Source organism: Rhagoletis pomonella, unplaced genomic scaffold (genome assembly GCF_013731165.1).
Source record: "Rhagoletis pomonella isolate Grant_MI unplaced genomic scaffold, Rhpom_1.0 Rhpom_scaffold_00003, whole genome shotgun sequence".
Taxonomy (NCBI): domain Eukaryota; kingdom Metazoa; phylum Arthropoda; class Insecta; order Diptera; family Tephritidae; genus Rhagoletis; species Rhagoletis pomonella.
The window spans coordinates 26169662-26182336 of NW_023458557.1; the positions used below are offsets into that span (position 1 = coordinate 26169662).

Consider the following 12675-nt stretch of genomic DNA (forward strand, 5'->3'; position numbering starts at 1 on the left):
AGCTCCTAAATACCTAAGTAAATAGTACTTGGGTATTTAGCAGCTCCTAAATACCTAAGTAAATAGTACTTGGGTATTTAGTCATCTCAAAATACTAAGTATTTGTGTATTTAGTACCCAAAGTGGTACTTTAAGTACAAAAGTATTTAGGTATGCCCATCACTGGTATCGTATCATATCGAAATTCGTGCCCCTATAGACTGAGAGCTGGCTACGTAGGGGAAGGGTAAATTAAAGTAAAGTAGAAATTTTAAGATTTACAGGTTCGGTTGTTACTCGTATAGCGAGAGGCAGGCCGTCAGAACTCTCACTGGAAGTGTAATGTGATAATAGGGGGTTAAACATGAATTTTTTTTCCAAAAATAAGTGATGAGGTAAAGTTCTGAAAATTTTCAATATAATCGAAGATAAATAAGTAGGAAACAAATTGTCAGAACGGAAGTGCGGAAGTTCAAGAGTGATCAAAAGGCGCTTACGTTGCAAAAAATTTCGCAACAATTATGTCCCTAGGTCAACTTCTGACAATTTATATACTTATTCTATAATTTAAAATGAAATTACATGCAAATGTCAGAAGTCTAGGTGGAAGAATAACGGAGATATTCCGAATTTTATATCAAATTAAAAATTTGAGCGTTGAGGACTGGTAATTTTTTCTAAAAATAAGACAATATTTTAAAAAATGCCACTGCTTAGGTTTTTGGGCGCGCTAGTCACGAATTTTATGTCAAATTTAAACTTTGAGAGTTGACTGCTGTCAAATTGACAATATTTTTTTTAAATAGTACTGGTACAAATTTTAGACACGCTAGTCACGAATTTTACGTCAAATCCAAACGTTGAGAATTGACATCTGTCGAATGGGCTGTCAATTTCTTTAGAAATGTGGAAAAATTTCCAAGAATTAACCTTACTAGGATTTAAGGGTCACTTATCTCGAGTTCTATATAACATTCAAGCTTTTTCGGTTGACAAATGTCAAATAAACTGTTATTTTCAGTTTAATACCATAATATATTTGATTAACAAGGTTAATGATTTATTGTATTCGAGGGAACATATTTAAAATGACTTTATGATCAAATTATTAAATAATAACAGTAATTATTTTTGTCAATGTTATTGTGGCTTATTAACATATTATTTTTAATATTGTTTTTGAGCTTTGTACCACGATTACGTTTATTAGGAAAAATGGAAAAGCAAGATCACCCCATCGCCTCATTAGACTTCTTTTTTCTAGACTTCAGCTGGGATCGAACCTGCGTCATGGATGTACAAAGTCAGAAGCGTTAACCACTGAGCTATGTAATGTTTTAATACACTTTTTATTATTTTGAACGTCTGCTAAAGGTGATCTAGTTAAATAAAAATGGATGCCACACTTTTCGACGCCTGTATGCGCGGCTTTTGTTTTCGTAAATCCTTAAAGGACGCCTTGCATTACTTTTTGGTAAAGGAATGAAGATTCTACTCGGCCCTACTCATTAGTTTTGAAGTTTTTCTTAAAAAATAATCCGTGTTATTAAGGTATTGATAATTTAGCAACAAATTTGTATTATGTAATATTTCATATGAAATGTTATCATGTTTAAGAAGTAACAGCAAACCAGCAATTATCGTTATAGTTGAAAGTTTCCATACACTGAGCCAAAAGTACAATGGTTTTTCAACCAAGTTATTGTTTGGTTTTTTTCATGGTTAATACATCGATTGTAAGAAATATGATTCAAGTTGAACATTTGGAAACCAATTCGTATGTCTGGCTATAGTTGAACGTGCAGAGGTGCTTGCTGTTACTTATTGGCTTCCAGCAGGTTCGAGTACGAATGCCGTCACGACAACACATAATTTTAATGTTTTTTTTTTTTTGTTTTAGGTTTTTCTTTATTACGAAAAAGCATCTGTAAAGTGCATAAGCAAAATAAACGACGAAGAAAATTGCATTCCCACGACAGCCGGTTCTACGTACCGGAATGACTCGGGTTTTACCCGACCAAGGGCTGTGGTTTCGGCGATCTGATCCCGTTTCGGTCGGCGAAATCCCTCACAAGTTGTGCGTCCATAGGGCTACTTCTTCTTCGCATACTTCTGCCTAGGGCTAGCATTGAGTCAAACCCTGGACCAGAAACATATACCTGCTGCGTGTGCCAGAGACGATTACACCACAAATCCACCTCCGTCAGATGCAATACATGCAATGGGTGGAGCCATCTCCGACCAATGCGTACGTGGCCCCTTGCTGCGCCAATCGAGCTGCCTCCACGGCACAACAAAGTCCGCCTGAGCAACTCAACACAAACACAACCGGACCACAACACAATACAATCTACAATACCATAGACACAATAGACCACACCACAGATACAACTGTACCACCACCCACACGCCACCGCCAACAACTCCTAGTTCCTCCGACAATCGGCACGGTATGCCAGTCCAGGATATTCCGTAATGTGTGCAACACCTGCCTTGGCTGGTGTCACTTTAGGGCATGCTCAAGCCTGCGCACCACGCGAGATTGGACGAGGGACTATGAGGGCCCATGCTGTGCTGCTCGGTCGCAACCCTCAGCTGCGACGCCGACCACTAACACCACAGGGCAACAGCCTCAGCAGCAGCAAGCACAGCATGTGGCGGCACGGCAACACACATCACTAGCACCCCACATTCCAATAAGTCTCCGTAGGCACACGAAGATTTCACAATTCAACTATAACGGACTTCAGAGCAAGATCGAGGAGATAACGGTCTTCATGGGTCGGCACGGAATAATTATAGCTGCGGTCCAAGAGACGAAGCTGCACGGCAATTCAACACTGTTGAATTGCGCAGGATACAACGTGCACCGTCGAGATCGCGAGCGAGATAATGGTGGAGGCCTAGCGTTCACCACGCACCACGCCGTGCAGTATCGTCTTATCGAAGCAGACATCGACCGCAGGGATACCATCCTAGAATGTCAGGGAACTGTTATCCGGTCAGGCGATGTCGAGCTCGAAATATTTAACATATACATACCCCCTGCCACCAGCTGCCCTGAAATAGGTGCGCTCCTCAGAGGTGAAAACCGTATGGCAGTTGGTGACTTCAATGCGCACCACGATCTTTGAAGTCTGTCAAACGATCGTAGGGGAACACATTTGGCTGAGCAGATAGACGATTCGACTTTATGCACAATGAACGACGACGCACCCACGAGGATTATGGGCACCTGCTGCAGCTCGCCAGACCTAACAATAGTCAGCGCTGGTCTGATAAACAGCGTATCATGGCGACCTATGCTGACTTTAGCATCAGACCATCTGCCCATAATATTCTCGATTGATAAACCAGCCGACTTTGCTTCCGCGGATCACCGGACCTATGTCAACTTATCTAAAGCTGATTGGAAAGGCTTCGCGGATGTTACTGAAAGCGCAGGGTTGTCACTGTTGTTGTTGTTGTTATAGCGGTTACCAAACCCCGCTCGGGTCGGTTCATCCGTCAACGTTGTCGTCTGTTTCAGTTAAGGGGAGGCCCAGAAAGTGTGCTGGGTGGGGTTCTTAGGGCATGTGAAGAGGTGCCGAGAGTCATGTGGCGACTCTCCACATGCCGGGCATTGGTTGCGCACATCCTCATCAATTCTGCTCAGGTATGAGTTAAGCCTGCTGCAATAGCCAGAGCGAAGTTGGGCTATTTTAGTGCGGGTCTCCCGAGGCAGACAAAGTTCTGTCCCGTCCACATCCGCTGGTTGTATGCCCAGAACGGCATTCACAGGGCGGGAGTCTATATAACTCGAGACTGATTCCCTGTGAATGCCGCTCAGGGCCTGTCGGTAGGATGACGGGTCCAGAGGTTGTTTAATGAACCTCTGGACTTCGTCCGTCAGTTCGTAGCGATGCCTCCTGACGTGCCTTGGCGAGGGCTCTTCTGCAAGGAGCTGTTTTCTGAGATGGCCACGACTGTGGCTCCCCACAAGGAACTGCTTGCAGAGCATTATGTTATGCTCCTTGACTGGGAGCATCTGGGTCTCGTCATGTAGGTGGTGTTGGGCCGTCATCAGGAGGCATCCGGTCGCTGTTCGTAGTGCCGTATTTGGCAGGTCTGTAGCTTCATCCACTGCGCCCTACTAGTCCCCGGCGACCACACGGGCGCTGCATAGTTTAGAACCGGCCGGCCAATTGCCTTGTATGTTGCCAACAACGTTTCTTTATCTTTGCCCCAAGTCCTGCCGGCCCGCGACTTGAGGATATTGTTGCGGCTCTGTACTTTATTGGCAATTGCGGATGTATGCGCCGAGATGGAGAGCAGACTGCCGAAGGTAACTCCGAGAATTTTAGGGTTATTCACCGTCGGTATTGTTACACTATCAACGTGAATACCCAGTTGCAGTCTGACCTCCTTCGTCCAGGTGGTGAATAGGGTTGCCGAGGATTTCGCAGGGGATAGGGCAAGGCTCCTTGCAGTGAAGAAGCGTGAAAGTCCGGCGAGATAACCGTTTACTTTCGAGCACAAGGCATCAATTCCATTCCCAGACGCCATGATCGAACAATCGTCAGCATAAGAGACAATATTGACACCCTCTGGTGGTTGAGGGAGCTTAGAGATGTAATAATTAAACAGAAGCGGGGACAGGACACCACCCTGTGGTACCCCCTGTTTAGTTTTACGTGGCTTGCTGGTTTTGTCTCTGAAAATTACTGACGAATGTCGACCATTCAGGTAATTCGCCAACCACCGTTTGAGTCCTTGTGGGAGAGAGGAGGCCTCTATGTCTTCTAGGAGCGTTGAATGACTGACAGTGTCGAACGCCTTGGACAGGTCCAACGCTACTAGAATAGTTATCTCACAGGGGCGATTTCGGTTAAGGCCACGATATACCTGAGTGTTTATGGCGTTAGGTGCTGTCTGTCTGTTGTACTATGCACTTTACGGAACCCATGCTGATGCTTCGCTGGGGTCAGGTGGTTCGTGAAATACGGGAGTAGCAAGGCATCTAGGAAAGGAGGGTTATCATGCGATAGGACTCTCCTTTGTTGGCTGGTTTCCCCGGTTTTGAGAAGTGGGACCACTCTCCCCATCTTTCATATGTCTGGAATGACGAGAGTGGCCATAGACAAGCTGAGGATCTCCGTTAGGTACGCTTCTCCCGCAGGAGCCAAATTTTTCAGCATCAACATGCATATTCCGTCCGGTCCAATGGCTTTGAAGGCTTTTGCTTTCCCGATGGCCAGCCTTACCTCACCGCTGGAGAAAACAAGGGGCGCACTGGGTTTTGGCATTTCGCGCAGCCTTCTGGTCACTCGACGTTTGGCTTTATCCACGGGAGGATGCAGAATAAACTGCCGACTGACTCGGACCACAATAGCCCAACTGCGCTCTGGTTACTGCAGCAGGTTGAACTCATAACCGAGCAGATTAAGCGAAGATATTCCAAACGAATGCCCGGCATGCGGAGAGTCGCCCCATGACTCACACCACCTCTTCGTATACCCTCTAAACCCCACCAAGCTAACGCCCCTGTCCATATGGACAGACCCCGTAGAGGCTGCACGCTACCTAGGGCTGCCGTAGTGGAGCTTGACGACAACGATTGAGGAACTAACCGATCTGGGCTGGGTTGTTGTAGCCGCTACAACAACAACAACAACGAAGACAATTGATTCAGGTTGAACATTTAAAGGCACATTTATAAAGCGGATGTAGCTGAGTGTGTAGGGATGCTTGCTGTTATTTCCTCAACGTGTTAAAATAATTATAAAAATATTTGTTTTGTATCTCTGAAAAAGCATCTGTGAAGTGCAGACCATAAGCGTGTTCAAACCAAAAAATCGCCAACCAAAAGTTTGGTTACTGTAAACAAAATTGTGGTTAATATTACCAAATCATTATCAACCATGGCATCGTTAATATTAACCAAAAATCACGTTGATACCTTTTCAAGTTTGAATTTGGTAATATTAACCAATTTATGGTTCATTTTTCTCTCAATGTAAAACAAAAAAATTAGAAAGCTATCAACACATGGTGGAATTTATCGGCCAGCTACTCTGCTGCAGATGGTGAGGGCGAGGCTGGGAGCATGGGCGCTCCCCAAGGAGGTGTTCTTTCTCCACTTCTGTGGAACCTGACCGTCAACACGCTCTTGTGTGGAACGGATTGGGGGGAGAGGAAAAGTCATTTCATATTGACGACTTTGCGATCGCTTTAGGGGAAAGTTTCCGCAAACGCTATGCGAGTTGATGCAGCGAACGCTTTGATATGTATCCAAGTTGTCTACCCGCTGTGGCCTAAGCGTCAGCTCAAGTGGAGCTCGTCCTCTTCACGAGAGGGTATAAAATGCCTTCCGTCACTCCACCGGAGCAAAACAGCGTCCGGTTAAGTCTCGCTACAAAAGCCAAATTTCTTGGCGTTATTTTAGATAAGAAGCTAAGCTAGAAGGATAATATAGTTCAGCGTTATGAGAAGGCTTCCGTGGCCTTCTATACTCATAAAAGGACCATAGGCAAGAGATGGGGCCTCAGTCCCCGGATCTGTCAATGGATATTTATAACAGTCGTCAGACCAATCCTCCTGTATGGAGTGATCGTGCGGTGGCCTGCGTTAGATAAAGAGGTCAACCTCAGGCTTCTCATCAAGGTATAAAGGTCCATTATGATCTGCATAAACGGAGCGCTCAGAACCACGTCAAACGATGCTCTGAACGCTATTTTGGATCTTCTGACACTGCATTTGGTAGGAAAGCAGATGGCAGCGCTCGCTGCTCTTTGCTTAAGAGAGGCATCCTAATGGCAACCTGTGGCCCACGGACACTCTTGTATATTAAATGAATTTTGCTTCGCACAGCACAGACCGCTGTGCTTCGATATCGGTTCCGGAAAGCAACTTCAGCACAAGAGTTCCAAGCAAGGAGGAGTGGAAAGAAGACTTCAACACTCCATCTGATAGCATTCACATCTATACAGATGGTTCAAAACTCGACGATAAGGTAGGAGGCGGCGTTTTCTCACGAAACTCTCCTCTAAAAATCTCTTTTAGATTACCGGACTAATGCAGCGTATTCCAAGCTGAAGTTTCAGGTATCATGGAAGCTGCTGAGAAGCTTGGAACCGAAATGATGGGAAGGGACATCTTCGTTTTTAGTGCCAGGCTGTAATCAAAGCTCTTTTACGTTTCACTCAAATATTGCGCTGGACTGCCGCCTATCTCTACAGGAGATAGCCAAGCAGAACAGACTTCACCTTACTTGGGTCCCTGGTCATAGGGACATAGAGGGAAACTGTATGGCAGATGAACTTGCAAGGCAAGGCACGACCCAGATTCTTCCTTGTTATGCCTTTTGCCACTTGCAAGCTGCTACTTAGTGAATTTGTTTATAAACAAGCTGAAGAAGATGGAGTCAAAGTACGCCTTGTCGAATTTCCAGGCAGACTTGGCCTAAATGACACCGTAAGCGGTCACGAAGGGTATACTCTCTTAGAAGAGAGGATATACCTAACGTCGTGGGGCTCTAACGGGGCACTGTCTAATAGGTAACCATGCAGAAAGGCTCGGCGTGCCTTTTCGTAGATGTTGCGTAAGCTGCAAGGACGACGAAGAGGAGGAAACACTTTTGCATCTCTTGTGTAAATGCCCTGCAATGTGCCGAGGCAGGCTGCGTCATCTGGGTTCAACGTTCCTGGCCAACCATAGAGACGTTTCAAATACCGATGCGAGGTGACTGATGAGATTCATAAGCGACACGAAGTGGTTGAATAGGGAGGATAATTGAACGGTGTCAACTGTGGTAACACAATGGGCCTTCTATCTATGGCCTAAGTGTCACGCTAAGGCGGCAGCAACCTCTACCTACCTAACTGTTAGAACGTGCCACGATCGAATTCGTTTAATTAAATGGATTCAACGGCTTTCTCTGCAGATATTATTGCAAATGCTAATCAGTCTTGAGTTCGTTGGACATTTCTGAATAACCCACCCAGAACCCACATGTCGTCAAAACGCCAGCGTTTAATTAAATTTTTTAAACAGGAAAAACCCTATTCAAAAACCTGTAACAATATTCCTAATAATTAATCAAATCTTCCTGTAACTTAAAAAAATAAAACCTGTGCACATCTATGTAGAATCCTAGTTCTTTTGTTTGACTTCTCATTTTGGAAATTCGAAATAACGGTGCAGATGTGATGACCTTCAAAAAAAAAATAGATGGCAACTCTTTTTAAAAATATTATCAGCATATAGTTTTCTTAAAACTCATTCGTTTGACACTAATATTTCGATATTGCATTTATGTTTCTTTCGTATAAGTAAAACAAATTCGACTTTTCGAACAGGTGGCAACCCCTTTAAAAGTATTTTCAAACTAAAATTTTTCGCCTGGCATTGTTACACAAATTTCAATTAACTGATGAATTAAGTTGAACTGAATTTTTTAAGCACATGGCAACTCTCCTAAATACAGTTTGGAAATAAATTATTTTTAAACCCATTTCGATTGATACCCATCTTTTGACAATCCATTTAACTTATTTAATAATTTGAGCTTAATTTAAAAAAAAAAAAACAAATAATGTTCAGCTTAAAGATTTCTTAACACTCGTTCTTTTGATAACCCTATTTTGAAATTTCATGTAACTTATGTATAGTTAAACGAAATACCACTTTCAAAATAGGCGGCAACCATCTTAAAAATTATTTTCAAACTAAAATTTCATATAACTGATGAATTAAGTGGAAATTTATTTTTAAACACGTTGGAATCCTCCTCAATATAGTTCTGCAGTAAAGGATTTTAAACCCATTTCCATTTATAACCATCGGTTAGTAACTCATTTAACTTATTAAGTAATTTTAGTTTAGCCATTTAAACTGGGGCAACCCTCAAAGACATCAAAAATGTTCTAAATTGTCAAATAAAGTATTTCTTGAAGCTCTTTCATTTGACATCCATCGTTAATATTTCATAAAGGTGGCCATCCTATTCAAAATATTTTTAAACTACTACCTTCTTAAACCTCTTTTGCATGACACCCATATAGCGATACCTTATTCAGTTACCAAATTCCTTTAATTAAAATTGAATTACCTTTTTTTAACATTGGGCAACCCTCCTATACGTAGTTAAGCTATAAAGCCTTTTCAAAACCATTTCGATTGATACCCATATTTAATAATTGACTTAACATTTTAATTAATTTGAGCTTAATTTCTTAACAGGTGGCAACTTTTTTCGAAAAAGTAAAACCTTCTTGAACATCCACACCCTAAGCCCAAACGGTGTGGATCTGATGGCATTGATTATTAAATTATTTGAATGCAATTTTTTCTCAGGTGGCAACTCTTTTCGAAAAAATAAAATCGAACGAACGGTGCAGATCTTTTAGGCTGGACAAAAAATGCCTTCGCGTATTATATATAATAGATAATTTGGATTTTACTTTTTACACAGGTGGCAACCCTCCTCAAACTCATAAAATATATTATCAATGTGCAAACTAAGATTTCGTAACACTTTTTTGTTTTATATCGATAATTGAATTAAACTAGACTTTTCGAACAGGTGGCAACCCTATTAAAAATATGTTCAATCTAAAATCTTCTTAAATCTCTTTCGTCTGACACCCATATTGTTATACCTATTTTAATTACCCCATTGCCTTAATTCAAATTGAATTTGATTGTTTAAACAGGTGGCAACCCTCCTACACGCAGTTAAGAAATAAAGTATTTTCAAAACTACTGCGATTGGTACCCAATTAGCAAATATTGATTTAACTTTTTAAAAATTTTACTTGATTTTTAAACAGGTGGCAGCCCTCTTCAAACACTTTAAAAATATTCTAAACGTTCCAACTAAAGATCTCTTAAGATTCATTCACTTGACGTCCATATTTTTATACTTCATATAAATTAGACTTTTCACACAGGTGTCAACCCTCTTCAAAATGTTTACAAACTACTACATACTTAACCTTTACCGTCTGGCACAAATACATATTTCTATTACCTAATTCCCCCAACTGAAACTGAATTTGATTTTTTTAACAGGTGGCAACCCTCATAAAGTTAAGTTAAGAAACAAACATTTTCAAAACTATTTCCATTTATGCCCATTTTTTAATAATTGGTTTAGCTTTGAAAATAATTTGAACTTAAATTTTTTAAATGGTGGCAACTCTTTTCGAAAAAGTCAAACCTTATTGCACACCTACTTTCAGAGCCCTTTGATTTGGCACCTCACTTTTGAAAATCGAACGAATGGTGTGGATCTAATGACATTGATTATTAAATTATTTGAATGCAATTTTTTATCAGGTGGCAACTCCTTTCGAAAAAATAAAGCTTTATTGCACATCTACAGGCCAAGCGCTTTAATTTTGCACCCCACTTTTGAAAATCGAGCGAACGGTGCAGATCTTTTATGAGGAACAAAAAATGCCTTCGCGTATTATTTTGAACTGAATTTCTTAACAGGTGGCAACGTTTTTCGAAAAGGTAAAACCTTTTTGAACATCCACACTCTAAGCCCTTTAATTTGGTACCTCACTTTTGAAAATCAAACGGACAATACGGATCTGAGGGCATTGATTAGCAAATAACTTGAGTTTAATTATTTAACAGGTGGCAACTCTTTTCGAAAAAATAAAACCTTGCTGCACATCTACAGGCCAAGCGCTTTAATTTGACACCCCAATTTTGAAAATCGAGCGAACGGCAGATGTTTTAGGCTGCACAAAAAATGCCTTCGCGTATTATATATAATAGATAGATAGCTTTATTCCCGTTGATTTATCACAGTTTCCAAATATGCCTTTTTCACGTAAAACATGGCCCCTCCTGCCACTGTGCGCCGTTGAAATTATACAATCCGTAATTGCAATGGGCTTCCTATGTACTTAGTTAACACTTTCTTACTTTGCACGGCAGTATACTACGATATTCTTATTATTAATTTTCTCATCTAAGTTTTACATCAGGAAAAATAAATTGTCCATGAGGGTGGTAGGGGCCCACATTCTAAATTCACCCGAGCCCGGATTTCCTCTCTAAGGCCCTGAATATATGTATATGTATAGTTTTTATACGTAAGTAAAACTTACCCATTATCATGTTCAGAGTCGTAGTTTTGCCTACTCCGTTATGCCCAAGAAGGACAGTTATTTGTTTGTTCTTAATCGCCATATTCAAACCGTCAGATATTATCCGCCTTGGGTTTTTAAACACTTTTTTAAGATCTTGAATTATTATAGCATTTGTTCCGATTTTACTAGTCGTATACTCGGTGCTAGGTTTATTTCTCTTCCACAGTGACTAAAAGTAAAAATATTATAATTTATTGGTATTCATGCAAACAAATTTAATAAACTTGCCATGATGGGAAAGAGGTATGATTTTTTCAAACTTCCTGGTCCAGGAAAAATATACGACAAGTAGTTATATAGTAAAGCATAAATTAAGCACTGGCCAATTAAAATGCTATAAACCGTCATTACTGTGAATGATGATTCCGTTATGTATATATGAAGCACTTTTTGATTAACTTCGCGATCTAAAACAAGATTATTATATACTAGTTCGGAATTTAAAAACAATTTACATTTGTTAGTGAAAATTTGAAAATTTTTAATGCCCTCCATGAAAGTTTTTGTGCTAAAAATATTTGCTAGAGTTGAAACTCCTCCTTTTGAAAAATACAAAATGTACGGCATAACCAGCAGTAAGAGTCCGCCGACTTTAGCATGAAATACTATAAGGAATGAATGAATGAAGATATGATCTAAATTTATTAGTCCAAATTTAGGCGCAAACTCACCTGAGTGGAAAAATACAGTTATTAAATACGTGTAAGACATGGCTGAAAGGATATATAGAGTAAAAAGCATAATTATGTATCCGATTGGGACAGTCACACTGAAAGCCTGATAAATCCCACCGGCGATAAGGACGACTGTTGTAAATAGTGCATACAGCAATAATCTAATCACGAAAAAACCAAAACCATTTAAAAAATTCATGGGTGTTGCTATGGCTAAGAATTCCTTGAATGGTCAATTTATGGAAAATAAAGGAAATCGCAAATTTAATAATCTAATTTTAAATATTTACTATGATGCTCCTTACCTTAATTCCGTTTTGTTTTTCTTCCACGAGGGGTACAAGGAACGTGCTGAGCAATAAAACATTGAATAGAATTGAGTACAATGAACCAAACCAAATAATACGTTGTGAATCTATTGTCTCTTGTGCAATCATAGGCATCGAAGCGATTTCGAAGTCGAAGTTAATGGTGGTGCCCGGGTTATGAATTGTTATGAATGCCTTATCGATTAAGTGTTGCAATGTAATAAAACCCGATCGAATATAGTCATCATCGTCTAAAAAATATAAGATATTTCTTAGAAATGCGAAAAGCTATTTTGAGGCACATCATAACTGTGTTCTGGAAAAGGGACTGGGCGGAATATAATTGTCCACAACAAAACTGATATGTTTTGAAATATTTGTAGATTTTCAAAAACTAAAGCACAAGGCGAATTCATATAAGGTGGTGTTACTAGAACGGCTGATTTCAAGGCGAATTGTACTCATTGTTAAAACGATGTGTTTGTTGTACATTTGTTCGTGTTCTGATTGTCACTATGCGTATAATTTGTTCGGGTAAATTTTGTTTTTGTGCTGCCGCTATCACCTTAC

At 40.5% G+C, this 12675-nt stretch overlaps 1 protein-coding gene across 6 annotated transcripts in view; it reads right to left on the reverse strand.

Annotated features, from left to right (window-relative positions):
- Positions 1–12675, reverse strand: part of LOC118735097 (phospholipid-transporting ATPase ABCA1) — a gene marked incomplete at its 3' end in the record, with an annotated part of 162324 nt that overhangs the window by 99702 nt on the left and 49947 nt on the right. For 2 of the 6 annotated variants that reach the window (XM_036464713.1, XM_036464710.1), the window contains 5 exon segments: positions 11082–11292; positions 11352–11530; positions 11579–11728; positions 11795–12020; positions 12103–12356. In XM_036464713.1, coding sequence (XP_036320606.1) covers positions 11082–11292; positions 11352–11530; positions 11579–11728; positions 11795–12020; positions 12103–12356 — 1020 coding nt within the window. 6 annotated transcript variants of the gene reach the window in all.